Source organism: Numida meleagris, chromosome 9, assembly GCF_002078875.1.
Source record: "Numida meleagris isolate 19003 breed g44 Domestic line chromosome 9, NumMel1.0, whole genome shotgun sequence".
Classification (NCBI taxonomy): domain Eukaryota; kingdom Metazoa; phylum Chordata; class Aves; order Galliformes; family Numididae; genus Numida; species Numida meleagris.
In genome coordinates this window covers 279,797-296,698 of record NC_034417.1, presented here as the reverse complement: position 1 = coordinate 296,698, position 16,902 = coordinate 279,797, and the positions used below count along the sequence as shown (strand labels likewise).

Here is a 16,902-nt window from a genome sequence, read left to right as displayed (position 1 = left end):
CTCGAGAGCCTGAAATCTCAAGCTTATTCCCTGGAGTCCATTCCCTGCACGGAAACGATGCGCAGATGCTGTGTGACTGCAGCCCAAGCTCGGCGTGCAGCACACAAGGCCCCAGGCCTGCTGCCTGCTCCCCACACTGCGCGGCAGATGTTGCTGTGTTTACCCTGTGCTCAGTGAAGAGTAGGGACGCGGCCCGGAGAGAGGGCAGGACCCGGAGCGCGCCGGGCCTACAGCCCCCAGCCGGCTCTCCCCGGCTCCGCGGGCACCGGGAGGGCGGAGCGGGGCTGCCCGGCTGTGGGCCGGGCCGAGGGGAGGGGGGCCTGCGGGGCGGCGCCGGGCCGGCTGGGGGCAGAGGGCGGCCCCGCGGCGGGGAGAGGCTCCGCTGTTGGCCCTTGGACCCGAGCGCCGAGCTGAGCCGAGCCATGGCGGCGGCGGGGCAGAACCTGGCCGTGGTAGTGCACCGGGCCGGGGAGCTGCGGCTGGTACGGGCCGGGGGGAGCGGGGCCGCGGGCTGCGGAGGGCAGCGGGAGGCAGGCGGGAAGGCCGCGCTGCCGGCGGGGATCGCCGAGAAAAGGCGTTCCCAGAAAGTAGTAATTGCAGGTGACGCATTGCTTAATGGCTGGGAAGGAGGTTAAGAGGAGCCGAGTCGGCCACGTGCCTCCGTCAGCGTGCCCGTGCAGGTGCCGGCTTCTAAGCGGCTTCTCAACCCCATCTCGCTCCTGTGCGGAGCTGTCAGGCCGTGCGGGCGGCTCGCTGTGTGGGTAGGCTGCCGGGCGGCTTTCTGCACAAACAGGCCTGGCAGGAGAGCTGTCACCATCGGGCGGACGTCAGAGACCTGCAGAACGTGCTCGGGGTGGGATCGTGGGGACGGTGTGGTGCCGTTCCTGCACAGGGTGAGGAAGGCACGCTGAAGGCCGAGCGGTGCTCACGTGGGTGACTCCTGCATGGCTCCCTGCCATCTTGGCCCCACTGCAGCCTTCACTGGAAGGGCACGCAGCAACAGCCTGACTTCTGCTCCATGTAAAAGGCCCTGCACAGTGAGTGAGGAGCAAGCTGGTGCTCTGGTTCAAGAACACGTTCCCAAGGTCTTGTCATTCAGAAAGGTGCACAAGCCTTGTGATGATGGATGCTGGCTCATCCTGTTTGTGTTGCTGGTCTGTAATCTCACAGGCTGAAAAGGACCTGGGGGTACTGGTGGATGGCAGCTGGACATGGATCAGCACTGTGCCCTCGCAGCCCAGAAATCCAACCATACCCTGGGTGCATCCAAAGCAGCGCAGCCAGCAGGGCGAGGGGGTCTGCTCCTCTGCTCTGTGCTGTGAGACTTCACCTGGAGTACTATGTCCGGATGTGGGCTCCTCAGCACAGGAGAGACATAGACCTGTTGGAGCACATCCAGAGGAGGGCCACAAAAATGATCCAAGGGATGGAACACCTCCCTGCAAGGACAGGCTGAGAGAGCTGGGGCTGTTCAACTTGGAGAAGAGAAGGCTCAGAGGTGACCTGATAGCAGCCTTCAGTACCTAAAGGGGCTGTAAGAAAGAAGGGAACAGACTCTTTTGCAGGGTCTGTTGTGACAGGATGAAGGCAAATGGTTTCAAAGTGCAAGAGAGGAGATATAGGTTGGATATGAAGAGAAAGTGTTCTACAATAAGGATAGTGAGGCACTGGAACAGGTTGCCCACCACCAGAGGTGGTGGATGCTCTGGCCCTGGAGGTACTCAAGGTCAGGCTGGATGGGGCCCTGAGCACCTGATCTAGCTGTGGGTATCACTGTTCGTTGCAGGGGGGTTGGACTGCTGTGTTTCTTTGCCCCAGTGCTCTCCTTCCAGTGCCTCTTGGTCACATTAAGAGTTTGAACAGGAAACGCTGAGCTTGTTATCTGCATTATTGATGGCTAAAGTTAGGTGAAGTAATCTTTCCCATGATACCCGCACCCTTATGAACCTGTTTGCCATTGAAAGAGTCACTGAATTCAGATTCTGATCTATGTTATGTGAAAATATATTGGCATATTTTGTTAGTTCTTTTACAGTTAGAGCAGCCTCCCATTTTCTGCCACTTAGAGATGTATTGGTTTGTATCCTTCCTCTCCTAATAGATCTTGTTTCACAGAAGAAAGTGCTGCATTTGCTTCACAGCCTCAGTCAGACCTGTTGCTGTCTCTGGACTTCACCATGAGCGATGGACAGGAAACATCCATCCAGGAATGTGGAGTCTTGGGTCATTATGTTTTTAACAAATCAAGCTGGAGGATGCGTTTTCCACTAAAACATCTGTCTTTTGGCACAGCTGTTACTGAAAAGAAAAAAAAAATGTGTTTTTCTTTGGACTGAGGAATCCCACCTACACATTTTCAGCTAAAAGTTGGCTTTGTTTTTATCTCTAGCCATTGACTAGAGAGTGTTTGATTCCTTTGGGGTAGCTGAGGCGGTCTGTACCTCTGATGTGCTACCAGACTGCGCATGTTAGACATTTTTTACATTAGAGCTTACATCTAGATCAGCTTCTTTTAAAACAAATGTTCTGTACTGTGTCCTTGGTGGGACAGAACTGCCTCCCTCCCAGAATAAATGCATTGCATTGACAATTTCAGTTGATGGACTTGCACCACACTTCACACCACGGTCATCAGAATTTGGGCCACTCTGCCCACAGGCAGCACTGGTTATTCAGTAGGTATTTTAAGAAAGCTGTGCTGCGGGAGATGTGTGCCTGGGTCAACTTCTATCCAGCTTCCCTTCACCTCGCCCCACTGCACTTCCCACAGTTCCCAGCTGTGATGCAGTACCCCTGTAATCAGCCTACAGAGTTGCGGCCTTGGTACAGATGAGCTTCAGGATTTCCATATCTGTTTTTGCACTCGTTAAATTTTGTTTTGTTGCTGGAATTTTCCTTTTCTAGAAAATTTCCTTTTCTAAATTGAATTCAGAGATCAGTTTCCTTGCTAACTAGATACTGAAGGCACTCTTGCAAAAAGATACAGCCCGAGGTAAGCACTGCAAGAGGCAAACACCGGCTGTGGGCTCACTGTTCTGTGATGTCCACCAAATGTTTCCTAGTAGCTGCAATATTTAAATGGGAGCTCTGGGAACAGGAGATCTGCTCAGAGGACTTGTGCCCAGTCTTGGCCTGTGGGCAAAGGGTTATAGGATGCATGAAAATTTGAGCCACACGTAGGTTCTGCAGAGAGCAAAGTTAGCGCAAACAGCTTCAGTGAGGACTCTCTTGGAAGCATGACCCTAAAGGTGGACTTTCAGTGAATTTCTTATTGTTGATAGGAAAGCAAACATAATCTTTTCCCTTTCACTTTCTTAACATTGAGAATAAAAGTATGGCAGAGCCTCTTTAAAGCTGGGACATTCATATACCCTTTCTGTGTTCCTTGACCCAGAACTTCAGAGATGTTTGGAAGCGCAATGTGCAGTGGTGCACTGTTCCGTCTCAGTGTTGTAATACCCAACAGAATTCTTCTTTTGACTTTTGAAGTAGTTGGGAGAGATCAGCAAAGGCAGAAAGGTTGCAGGCCGTTTGGGAGGAAGGATGACCTGCAGCCAACAGCCAGCACTATGCGATGACTTTCAGAAGCCCACACTTACTACTCATCCCATAAAGAGATGTTCATACAATTACAAGAAGAGGACATGGCTTTCAACATGGTTTACAGTAGCATTTACGAGTGATTTATACATTTAGTTATTGCTCTGTAGTAAAAATATCTTCTTTATAGTATGATCATAGAATCCTTGGAGTTGGAAGGGACCTTTAAAGGTCATCTAGTCCAACTCCCTGCAATGAGCAGGGACATCCACAGCTCCGCCAGTTGCTCTGAGCCTTGTCCAGTGTGGCCTTGAGGGACAGGGCATCCATCACATCTCTGGGCAACAAGCACCTGAATCCCTCTTTTTCTTTCTGTTTGTCCGCAGGAAAACCGTCCGATCCCGGAGCCGGGTCCCAATGGTAGGTCTGGAGATGACTGATTCTCCCTGCCGCCTTTGCTGCTCTGTTTTCTTTTCGTGTTCTCTTTTGTCACTCCATGATACTATAAACAGCTGAGAAAGTATAAAATAATCTAAAAAAAGAATCTGCAGCTGAAATGGATAATGCTGTATTTCCCTTTGAAAAGGAGAGCTGGAGCAGTCACAGAAATAGCCCAGAATCTGGCTTCATTTTGCATCCTGTTTCATGTATTTCACATTACACTGCTCTTGGGACAGGCCAGAGGACCTTACTGAAGGGCTAAATAGTAACAGGCTAGGTGTATGGGCTCATGGGGATTTGATTCACCGCTCTCTCCAGGGCTGAAATTATAGCATAGGGAGAAGGAGAAATTAAATGTACTTGCTCTTTTGTTTTTGCTCCAGGAGGCATCATGCCCCTCTTAGTTTGTATTAGCTTTCATTGACAGGGATCTCACCCTATTTTAAGCTTTACTGAAATGAAAATCCTTGTACAGCTTTACATTTCAGCACGTCTCATGAATGTGCCATCTGTCCTGCGTGTATATGCAGTTCTGGTGCATTTATTTAATTCCAGTAAATGTGGGTATTTCAGAGCTGGTTTGACCATGATCATGGGACACAGAGACAGTGAGTGTGTCTCTCTTCCAGTGTTAAAGAAGGTAAGTTTTTCTACATGGAAGCTTTCATCCCTTTCTGGCAGAGGTCCTCATGCGGATGCATTCTGTTGGGATCTGTGGATCCGACGTTCACTACTGGCAGCATGGTCGAATTGGAGATTTTATCGTGAAGGACCCCATGGTGTTGGGGCACGAGGCTTCCGGGACTGTCATCAAAGTGGGAGCAGGAGTGACACATCTGAAACCAGGTGATTAGAATTGAATCTATCTTTTGAGTTTTTGTTTTCTTTTCCTGAGAATGCATTGATAACAGGCTGTGCTTTTCCATTGCAATAAAGCATTTGCTTTTATGAGCTGCAGGTCACACAGTCTGACCCTCCCCTAAGAGTGCCACAGTGCTATGTGTTACCCAACTTGACTGCAGTGGTTTATCTTTTTCTTAGGAGTATCTCAGTATCTTATCTTACCTTGATCTGCTCTGATTGTGTTTTGGTGCAAGTTGGAGTGCATGCTGATAAAAGGTGCCTTTTGAGGAAGCTGGAGAAAGCTGCAGAAACCACATGCGTTGCTCTTGCCAACAACCTGCTGTTAATGTTTCTTCAGTGTGTGTGTACATGAAGGAGCAAATGGCCCCCTGTAGTGGAGAGGGCCATTGGAGCAACATTGTGACCTCTGCAGTTTGCAGAAATGTCCTAGAAAATGGACTTAGCAGTGAACTTTGCCATTTGCTGATGGCTGCGAGTTAGGCAGAGTGGAGAGGACAAGAGAGAGGTAGCAGGGTGCCTGGGTGATGGGTTGCAGATGAAATTCAATGCAGATGAAGGAAGGAGAGAAATTGGTGAGGGTTACAAAATGCAGAGAAACCACGTGCAGCCTGGTGGTCCCTGAAACTGAATGTAATGGGAGGCTGGGAGAGCATTCAGCATGTCCTGCCCCTCTCTCCCCTAGGCATTCCCTGTGTGCCATGTCACAGATGGTGCAGTGAACTATCACAGATCTTTACTTTGATCCATCCTTTTGTTTGTCACTGTACCTAATTAAGAGCCTTTTGGTGGAGAGCTGAGAGAATTTAGCATTGACTGGCTTTCTCTGCCAAATAAAAAGGAACCATCTTCTGTCCCTTGTGTACTTGTAATGCGGTCCCACCATTTTTTTCCCTTAGTCCATCCTACCTCGTAAGTTCATTTAAATAATTATGTTTTGTTCTGCAGCATGTGTCTTTCCAGCCACAAAGGCTATGCTATCATTAGCATCAAGCTGTCTCTGTTCTCTGATATGTGCTGCCTGAGTCCTGATTGTCACCTCTGCATCTTGAGTTCCTTTCCAGCTTGGTGACCAGCAGAGCTCCCCTGCTTTGTTTTAATTATTTCTTACTCTGATTTTGAACGAGATCTGATCAGTGTGGGATTGCTTAGGCTGAGGGCTGTCTTTTCATCTATTGAGACTGAGTGCAGCTGGAGAGAGATTTCTATGTGACTGAGCCTCCATCTGCTCTGTGGCTGTGCCTCTGAAACACCAACTCTTTTCATCTAACTGTGAAGGTCTTGGTGAGGAGGCCTCCGTAAAGGGAGTGCTGGGAACTTGCCTGCTGTGTGCTGTGTGATCTTTCTCAGCTAGCAGATGTCCCTCATGCTTCTCCTGTGCCGGGGTTTCATGCTGTCTTCCGCACTTGTTCTGAGCTACCCGTACTATGTGCCCACCCTCCCTCTGAGTAACGCACTCTGCTTTCACCCTGGCAGGTGATCGTGTGGCCATCGAGCCTGGTGTCCCTAGAGAAACAGATGAGTTCTGCAAAACTGGCCGCTATAACCTGTCTCCAACCATCTTCTTCTGTGCGACGCCTCCCGATGATGGGAACCTGTGCCGCTACTACAAGCACAGTGCCAGCTACTGCTACAAGTCAGTCCTGCACCCTCTGGAGAGAAATGTATATTCTCTGTGGGGGGATTAGTTGAAGCAATTGCCCTTGGCCCTTTTGAGTATCACAGTGAGTGCTCTTTACTTGAACACAACAGGTTTTGTTGCTTTCTGATCCATGAATAACATGTAAAGGTTTGAACGGCAGCCACCTTGCAAAGGGTTTATCAGGCAGGTATAGCTCTCCCCTCTGGTGCCAGAGATCAGCAGACATTTCCTGCAATGTCACCACTGTTGTACCCTATAATTATTTCCTTTTCCCGTTTGGTCCCTGCTCTTGGGGTCTTTTCTGTTGTCTTTTTATATCCTTGCCTTCTTACAGCTGTGCCGGCAGGTCTTTGTCTGATTCTAGTATTACTGCTGTTTATCAGGAAGAACCACATCAATTGCTGGCACTTTGCTCTGGCATTTGAAACAAAGTCACCTCATGTAGCAGAACAGGAAGAGAAAACAGTGTCCCTGCTAAGCTGCTGTTTTTGTGTGTGGCACTGAGTGGCCCCGCTGAGCTGCCAGGATTACACATCTGTTTTCATATTCACTTGATCAAACTTGAGGGTGCTCTTCATTGTGGCAGTAGTGACATGTTTGCTTAAAAGCAAACCTGTTCTTAAATACTCCAGGAAATTACTATGCTAAAAATGTGCATAAACCACTACAGTATTATACCCATGTAAGTGCATTTACACAGGAAGGTAAAAATAGGGTAAGATTCTCGTTTCTTGAGACAGGTCTCTATCTGGAGCTTTTCTCTCTCAATCTCTGTGAAGCAAGGACTTGCCAGAATTGCTCTTTGGTGTCCACAGAGTCAGCGTTCAGGGTCGAATCATTCAGAAGAAGGCATCTGAATGCTTTTACTTCTCATGAGCATCCTCAGGCAGAAAGGTCCTTTCAGACTGAATCCAAAGCAGCTGCTAGCAGAATGTGATGCTGCTCTTTATGGGCCTAACTTCTTGCTGTGCAGACCTGCTATCCCTGATTTTCCCCGTTTCTTTAAATACCATTTTCTGACAGTATATCACAAGTCCTTGTTGGGGAGGAATTGGCTGGTTTTTTGTATTTATCTTATTTTAGTGAGAGGTCTGCTGTTTTCCCCAGTTTGAATAACTGGGGATATTACTTCGGTTAATTATATTTTTTTAACTTAAACTGTGAAACACAGCCTGGTGCTCTCGGGTTCAGATCAGCAGTGCTATGGCCGTGTGATGGAGAGCAAATTCCCTGGCATGAAGTTGCTCTTGTCAGCACAGATTTGCCAAGAAAAGCTGATGGCGGAGCTCAGTGGGCATTTGCACATTTGGGCAAGTATTGTCTGTCTTTCTGCAGGATGTGATGCCAAACTCTCAGGCATCCAAACTCTTGGAGTAAGCCCTTTAATGCCTCTTGGAGGTAAGGGACATAGAGACGTCTTACAGCTGCCTTCCCACAGCTGTCATTTCCGTTGCTTTGTCTTTGTGGTGGTGTGGCTGAGCTCTGACCTTGAGCTTCCCAGTGCTGTTCCAGTACCCGCTGTGTGAGAGGCCACACTGGTGGCTTTCTGAAAGTCTGGGATTTATTTCTGTCAGCAGTGCAGAAAGGTTTCGCCCTCCCTCTGCTTTTTTTTCCAACAGTTTTGCTAGCTGCCTTATGCTTCTCTTTCTGTCCAAAAGGTGTTTGATACTCTCTGTACACATTTATAATGTCTCCTGGGACCAGTCCACTTAAACAAACACTTAATGCATCATATCCAGGGCATGATGTGGAAACATTGTTCTGGCTGCCTTTGCTTTATATGGCATCGCCATTGGCTTGTGCTAGGTAGCAAGGTGTTCCCTGAAGCCTGGAGGAGTTGGACTGGATGATCTTTAAAGGTCCCTATCAACTCAAAAGATTCTATGATTCTATGGAGCACCATGACTCCACCCAAATGAGGGGTCTTCACTGATGGGTCCCAGCTGTAGAGAAACCTACAGGTGGTGTGCAGAAGTTTGTGGGTCCCTGTGTTGGGTACTTAGGCAATACAACCTCTTGAAATGCCTTCCAGTCCTGCATTTCTCAGACTGTAGGTGAGAATGTATTTTGCAATGGTTAATTAGACCCATGTTTAGTCTTCAGGTATCACTGCCTTCCTCATCACTCTCATAAACCTCCTTGGTGACTGTTGCTCTGTGTCTGGCTCTTGCAGGCTTCCAGATAATGTCACCTTTGAAGAAGGGGCCCTTATTGAACCTCTTTCGGTGGGAATCCACGCCTGCAAAAGAGCAGGAGTCACTCTGGGAAGCAAAGTCTTCATATGTGGCTCAGGTATGGTAGAACATCCTCAGTCCCTGGGTTCTCTGCCAGCAGTGGCACAGAGGGGGATGGACGGGGTGCAGGCTATGCTTCCAGACCCAGCTGTAAGTGTGTGTTTTGGGAGAGTTATGGCGGTGCCAGGGGAGACCTTGAGGCTGTCCTTGCCCATACTGCACTGCAGAGCTGCGCTCTGAGCAGCCAGAATGCAAAGTACAAGCCATACTGCGCCCGGCAGCTTGAGGGAGCAGAGGAGAGGGTGGTGTTTTCATTGCAGAGTCCCTCTTGTAACAATAGCTGCTCTCCACATCTGCTCTCACTACCCTGGGGCTGTGGTGATGCTGTGATCTGAGAGCTGCCCACCTGGAAACGTAATCAGAGCCCAGCTCTGGGCACATTCAAATCCCTCATCTGGTGCTGTCTGACAGCTGTAAATGTGCTTTTTCTGCCCTTTATACCCAGGACCAATTGGCCTTGTTAATGTGATTATAGCCAAGATGATGGGTGCAGCAGCAGTGATAGTTACAGGTAAGTCCTTTCAATCCTTAGAAGCTTGCATTTTTCACAGAATTGTTGTTACTTCAAGGTAACTGCTTGGAAACCTCATGCCTGTCCCTGAATGCAGTGGTAGAGTGCCTTTTTGGAGGGAATCCTAATAAACACCTCATTCTCCAGGACAAGACATTAATCTCTGCCCTAATTAGAATCTATAGAGCATGCAGGTTGCAACTGGTGCTTCCCTGCAAGGTTATTGGACCAGGCTAATTACATCTGCTTCCTAGCAGAAGTAGGTTGTGCAAGTGGGCTAGCTGCATCGCTTCAAGGGGAATAAACCAGAGGCTAATGAGTGGTTGTTGGATCAAGCCCTAGAAGCTTCCATTGGAATTTGAGCAGGTCTCTTGAGAAATGGCAGTGCATCTGCCTGGGAAATCTTATAGTTGCAGATGCTCTTTTTGCTCCTGCTGCCTCTGATCGCTGCTTGTTTTCTTTCTGTTTCTGTTTTTAGCTCTTCTGACCTCACCTTTCAGTTTGTAGTTTATGTTGTGCCTTGACTCACAGAATGAGGTGTCTTGATTATTAGATTTTCTCTTCCTTATAATGCTTATAGACATTGATTGTGTCTGCTTCTAATCTTTACCTTGATGGCAGGCAAACTCAATGTATTTTCTTCCCTCCTTGGTGCTGTTTTTGGAGCTTTTCTCCAAGCAAACTGTTCTCCTTTTGTAGTCCTAGATGGTGGCCTGGACAAAGTATTTTCATGGTCATTTCTGTGTCCAGCCACATCGTCCCTCTACAGTCTTTCTTGCTGCTTTTGTGCTAGGGGGGTGCATTTTCCACTGATTACTCTTAGTGACCAAAATGGCCTTTTCAGGATGCCTACATTTCAGAAATCCTTGCCTAACTGCATCCTGGAGAAATACGGTCTAACATGCTTTTGTTTGGGTCTGGAAAACCTCTGAGGATGGAGATGCCACCAAGCAGCAAGCAGAGGTTGCTGAAGTGTTCTGGGCCAAAGCCCCAGCATGGTCCTTTCAGAAGGCTGTTGCTCCACCTCCCCACTTTGGACCAGGTTTTTTTGACTTACTGTTTTTCAGTCTTGAGAGACAAGATTAAGGTTCCACCCTTTTGCTTTTCTGGAAGGATCCTTCAGTACTAGATTGCGTCAAAACCAAAGGCTGGTTATTGCCTTCTCCTCCCAAAATGCTCATGCTGCCAAGTCAAGGGCACATTTTGCTATGCTGGCCCCACCCTGCAGGGTGTGCTTGGTGGATGTAATCAATTCAGGCCTTAGATTTTGCTAAGTGTTGTCATCCAAGGATGATCGTTGCCATAGGAGGTAGATCAGCTTGACTTCTTGAATCATACCTTTGCTGCAGAGCTGAGCTACTGCAGAGGCTGGTGGGTGACCGAGTCCGTGGGTGGGGAAGAGACTCATGAGCTGGCAGGGGTTGGTGGGGCTGAGGCTGCTGGGTCACCCCAGTGCCCCAGCCCCGGTCCTGCTCAGATGTGGTCTTTCCTGTAGCTCAGGGAGCTGCTGTCTGTGAACTAGAGGTCTGTATAGCATGTGCTCCAGGTGACCATAGGAAGTTCTTGGTACCTGCTTTGTGGGGTGAGCAAGGCCTGGGTAGCAATCCTGCTGTATGGATATCTCCACATCCCCCACCTGGGGCTGAGATACTCAGAGACACCCACGCAGGTGCCGCCTCTAGTCAAATATTTGTACATGACATGAACTGAGAAAAGGGTTTAGTTAGGCTTGTTGTCTCTGGGGATTTTTCTGTGCTTCTCAAGGAACTGCTTTTTTGTGTCAGCTTTAGGAGCCGATACCTATGAGGTGACTGATCAACAAGGCCCTTTTGTCTTTTGCTGCCAAATTCTTCAGTTCAGCTCATACCATTTTTATGATGTTTGTCTATGAAGAACTTTGCACAGCACTCTGAAAGCTCATTGCTTTAAATGTTTGTTTTGGAGAACTGCACATGAATATATAACTCACTAGCAGAGCTTTCTCCCAGTGTGGGGAGAACTCGCCTCCTATGGCTACTGTCATAGCTGAAGCCAACCAATGTTGGAAAACTTCTGAAGAAACTCCAGCACTGTAGCTAGAGACTCAGCTCTACCCTTCCCAAAAGGGTAGTGTGCACCAGAGGTTGGCTTTCCTACCAACTATGACAGCTTACATGACACAAAGTATTGGTGCTTCTAAATAACCTGTGTGCTTCTCCCAGAAGTGCTTTATTCCCAGCAGGCTAATGGATGTGTTTAATGGCTTGCAATTGAGTGCTGAAGGTGAATTTGTTACATGGCTCCTTGTCTGCTATTCCCTAAGACCCTACAGCTTCCTCCACTCCATTGCTATGGGTGTACCTTCTCCTCTCCTTCTTCCTTGCTGTGGACATGCTGTTGCTCTGAAAAACTCCTTTTGTCCTTAAAGACCTAAAAGAGTAGCTTTATACTCCAAGCAAGTGAAGCAGTGGTTGGATATTTCTATGAGAGTGTTGGACTGTCTTGCCTTGTTCTGTCACTTAAAGTGCACTTAGTATTTCCTCCCTAAGGGTCGTTATTCCCCTTGGGTTGCTTAAATCTTAAGTCCTGTGTACTGGTACCTCTGGAAACCCTGGAATTCAATGTCCGGGAAGATGAATAACTAGACCAAGTTCAGCTCCTTTATGAAGGCTGATCAACACGGAACATGTGAGAGCTTCAAGAATATTTCCCAGTTAAACTGGCTCACAAGAAGCTTAAGTGTGATTTGATAATTTCTGTGGGTTTAGAGATGCAAGATTGGGCTGCTTAGTCTAGCAGTGAAACCACTGATTATCTCTGACTGGGAAGTGAAAATTAATTTCTGCCTAAGGGCAAGAGGTAGTTCTTTAATTGAGCATTTACCCAAGAGTTATGTGGGGTTCAGCCACACTGAGGTTTAAAATCTAAACAGCTTGGTCCTATGAACTCACAAGTGTCTGAGCGCTGGACAACACAGTAGCCTTCTGATTGGAGAACCTGCAATTCTGGCAGCTTTAATAAATGTTTAACAGTGATTCACATAGGCCATGCGTACCAAGATGTTACCAGAGTCCTGACTGACTCTGATGGTATTGTTGCTCTTCCTGCATCCCTCTCCTCTGCAAGGGCTTCCTTGATGAGTAGATCAGAAAGCTGACACCAGCTGCAGAAGAAGTGTGCAGTTTTCTGCATGGGTTTTGCTACCATACACTGAGGTTTGAGAGACACCAGCCATGCCAGGCAGAAGTGCTGCTGAGCTCTTGAAGTGCCTGAAAACTAGCAGCTCTTGTTGTTTGGGAAGTCCTGAGTGCAGCTCGGTGCAAAGCGTGACTGTACACACTGCCCAAGGAGCTCAGAGCTTGGGAAGGATAGAGGTGACTAATGTCTCCTACAGCCTCACCTTGGGGCTTCCAGGGTGATGTTGCATTGAGTTTCCAGCCTTGGCTTTTCCTCCTTCAGTAGCATTTTATAACCCTTTGTTCTCCCTTCTTGAAACTCCCCCCAAGCTTTCCTGGGTGCTCATCTCTGGGTGTGCCTGCACCTGGCCACGAGCTGGCAGGGACATGTCCATCACCTGCCCTGGCAGTAACGTCATGTTCCCTGCATGATGGGCAAGGCAGGTCTTCTGGCCTCGCTTCCTTCCAGCTCTGGAGCTGACTCAGAGCGGCTCACTTTAGAGCAGTGGACTCACCAGGGTTATAGCCTTCTCTCCTGTTCTCTTCTCCCTGATTATTTCCGCCCCCAACCCTATCTCTGACTTCTCTGAAGCTGGAAGAGATGCTGTGTCCTGGTGTGAAGGGTATTTTCCTCTTTGTGTTGTCCTAGAAAGGAGAAGGAACGTACCCTGGGGAAAGGTGTGTTTTTGTCAGTCTTCAAGCCTAGGATCTTTGGCAGGAGGCACTGCCCACTCCTCAGCTGTGGGTCTAGGAATCTTGGCTGTTACAGCTCAGTTTCCACCTTTGATCCAGACTTCTTTTCCAGTGCAAACACAGAGGCCCCCTGCAGATCACTGCTTTGGCAGGCAAAGAGATGATTTCTGCCCGGAAATCATAGAGTTGTGGAATTGGTGAAACTGGACAAGACCTTCCAGATCACCAAACCCAACCACAAGCCTTCTAGTTTGTGTACTTGTATCTCTTTCTTACCACAATTGAAGTGTTCAGCTTCTCCTCTCCTGAGATGTCCCTGTCCTCACTGGGGTTTGGGGTCATGTGGAAGAGAGAACACACAGTGTTCATTATACAAATGGACCAGAAACACTTCTGGGTGCTGTGCTGTCCATAGCAGGGTGATTTGTGGGCTATCGGGTTGCAAATCAAAGCCTCGGTCTGCAGGTGCCCTTTGAAAGATGTCCTTGGGGGTGTCACAACCAGGCACCTTAGCTAACCCTAACCCAGGGAAGAAGAATACAGAAGTAAGTGTTGGGATTTTGTCAAACTGTAGGCTGCCTTTTGCCTTTTCCTTCACTGAGGTTCCTCTGCTTATTCTTCATTGAAATGAGCATGTTTCCTTGCTACCTCCTCACTGAAGCCTGTGTGAATTTGAGGGAGGGAACGTAAACCCTTTCCTGGTTGTGTGCTGCCCTGTAAGCCTGTATTCAGGCCCCAACAATGTGTACTTCCATCAGGGCTCCTTGATGGCTGTCATCTGCTTGCATCAAGGCTGGGCAACCCTTTGGTCTGGGTGGGCTACAGAAATTCTTGGGACTTATCTTGAGGTAGTCGACAGCTGGGCACTGAGCAAGGTGGTTCTGCTTGTCAGATAGGGCTAGGAAGCAGACTGCAAGCTCAAACTCTTGCTCCCTCTCTGGTTTGTGTGTTGTGCCTGTTGCTGACATGTTTTGTCCTTCCACAGATTTATCTGCCTCTCGCCTGCAGACAGCCAAGGAGGTGGGGGCAGATTTCACCATTCAGGTAAAGAACGAGACCCCGCAGGAGGTGGCCGCCAAAGTGGAAAGTCTGCTTGGCTGCATGCCTGAGATAACCGTGGAGTGTACCGGAGTCCAAGCCTGCATCCAGGCTGGCATTTATGTGAGTACCACTTGTCCCCAGGCTAGAGCAGTACTGGCTTTTGCTTCCTCTTTCTGGGACCCAGCAGGGAATGACAGTTCTTTCAGTACTATACCCTTAGTTTCATTGGGTTTAGTGCAGGAAAGGGAAGATGACCGTAAAACCACAAACTAGGGACAAATTGTCCACTGAGGGATGATTAAAAAGTTGTGTCTTTGCAGACAGCATGGAAATAATTGTCTGATTTGATGCTAGGTGCACTTACCAAAGAGACTACAGGAGCACCGTGAAACCTAAGCGTGGCTACGCAGCAGTGTCAGGGAGCTGGTACAAATAGAACAGCATCTTATCATAAGTCCCAGTAAAGAAAATAATTAAGAATATTAATTCCAGCTGGTGAAAAAAGCAGCTATGGAGGGGATATTTTGCTCTCGTGAACTGTGTAATGTTAGGATGTAGAGAAGACGCTTCTCAGAGGTTTGCAATGAAAGGACAAGAGACAAATGGGACAAGCTGCAAAAAGAAATTCCAGGGGAGCATCAGTCTCGTAGATGTTTTAAGTCTTTCCTACTGAGATCCAAAAGAAACTCTTGTACTCCTAAGTGCCAGTCATTTTTCAGAATGAGATTTGGATAACAAAATCCCTCAGGGATTGTTGAAAGATTGCTTTTTAAGCCTTGTTTATCACATGTTTCGCACTTAAGGTCTCCTGACAGCATCCTGCCTCTCCCCAGCTTCTCCACCGTGCCCCAGGCAGTCCGTCACAGCCACAAGGAACACTTTTATTTTTAGACAGATGGTGAAATACAGCGTATCTGTGTGTCTTGTCTCCAGGCCACTCGTTCTGGAGGGACCCTGGTGCTGGTGGGGCTGGGCCCTGAGATGGTGACTGTGCCCATTGTGAATGCTGCAGTGCGGGAGGTGGATATCCGGGGGATATTCCGCTACTGCAACACGTGAGTGTCATGCGGGGCTGGGCAGGCTGGTGTGTCTCCATGTCTTTAATCACCAGCATCCTTGAGAATACTTTTACCTGCTCTCAGCCCTTTATGCTAGGAGATCCTAAGCAGCAGCTTGGCCTGGCAATGCCCCTCCGCACTGCTGTGTGAAAAGCTGGCTGCATGCTAGCATCTGCCTTCCTAACTGTTACATGGTCCATTTTGAGACAAAGGATTTGGGGAATCTTGATGCATACCCAGCCTTGCTGATGGTGCCCATCAGCTCTGCTTTCCTTTCTCATCATGAAAGGAAACCACATCGTTGTTCTCGTTGGAGAACAGTGCATGCATGGATTTGCAAGAGCTGTGCTTAGTTTTCCTATTTTGCTGGAGCTGAAGGCGTATCAGTAACCCATTTGAAGGCGTATATGCTTTCTATGGAGGACTGAACTGCACAGCTTGCAGAAAAGCAGGTCTTCAAGTGTACTGGAAGCTGTCCTAGCCCTGAAGGCAGGAGAAGCTCAGCTGTCCTCTTTGGTCTTGTTCTCTGGAAGACTGTGGGCAGAATTCCCTTGGTTGCCTGGGCTGAAGAGCTTACTGTAATGAAGCCAGGCTTCTCTCTGCCCTTTCCTTGGTGCTCCAAGCTGGTGACTGCTCTCACTTCCTGCTCTCCATTTCCCTTGCAGGTGGCCTGTGGCCATTTCCTTGCTCGCATCCAAGCGGATCAACGTCAAGCCCTTGGTTACACACCGCTTCCCCCTGGAAAAGGCTCTTGAGGCATTCGAGACCACAAAGAGGGGCGAAGGGGTAAAAGTCATGCTGAAATGTGACCCCACTGACCAGAACCCCTGAGATGCTGCGGTGCCCGGCCCTCTCCCCATTGCACTGTCTGCCTGAGATGCAAAGCATGAAGCCACGAGAGGCCGATGTATGGCTGTTGCACGTTTACACAGTCACCTTATGCAGGCAGTGTTTTGTAATAGAGCGAAGAAATCAAATGATAATGAGGGTGAATGGCACTGAGGGATACGTGATTTTGCACATCCCTCCAGGGATGCTCAGGGACTATAACAGCCTGTGGAACAAAACCTGGCCAGGGAGCGTCTGAACATTCAGATTGTTCACCCCGTGCTCTTCACGAACAGCAAAGTGCAGGTCCTGAAAGTCCAGGGTGAAGCTAGGCCTGGAGGCTAGCTGGGACCATATCTTCTGTGTAATCCCTCCAGCAGCCCCTGTTGGGGCAGAAAGGACTGCTGCAGAGCAGGCTGGAGTGTGTTGGAAGGAAGCTGCCATGTCTCCAGCTGGGAAAGTATATCCTGGTCTTTATGTGGCTCCTGAGGGGGGGCTGCTGGTGAGGAGCACAGCTTGCTTTTAGCATGGGGGGAAGCACAGCAGGGGAGCAGTATCACTAAGATAATACCACTGTGAATGATTGTAACTTCTCTGGGATATCAGCCCTTCCTGCTGAGTTAGTGAGCCATAAATGAGGTACTCGCCAAGGAGCAGGTTGCAGATAAAATCTAATCTTAGATTAGAGTTGTGTTAATTTTAATACTAGGAGATCAATCTGAGATCCCTTTCTTGGGCCGGTACTGGACTTCCCACAATAAATGCACCCTTCCTGGTGTCTCTGTGTCCTCTGAGGTGTATGGTGAATGGTTTGAAGGGGTCTGTGACTATTGGGCTG

The 16,902-nt window shown here is 48.6% G+C and overlaps 1 protein-coding gene across 1 annotated transcript; it reads left to right on the top strand.

The window, feature by feature from the left end:
* SORD (sorbitol dehydrogenase) lies at positions 314 to 16,842 on the top strand. Its single transcript, XM_021407626.1, has 9 exons — positions 314 to 482; positions 3,927 to 3,960; positions 4,663 to 4,827; positions 6,319 to 6,478; positions 8,658 to 8,776; positions 9,224 to 9,289; positions 14,123 to 14,298; positions 15,112 to 15,233; positions 15,902 to 16,842. The coding sequence occupies exons 1-9, from the start codon at positions 423 to 425 to the stop codon at positions 16,065 to 16,067; spliced, it is 1,068 nt and encodes a 355-aa protein (XP_021263301.1). The 5' UTR covers positions 314 to 422; the 3' UTR covers positions 16,068 to 16,842.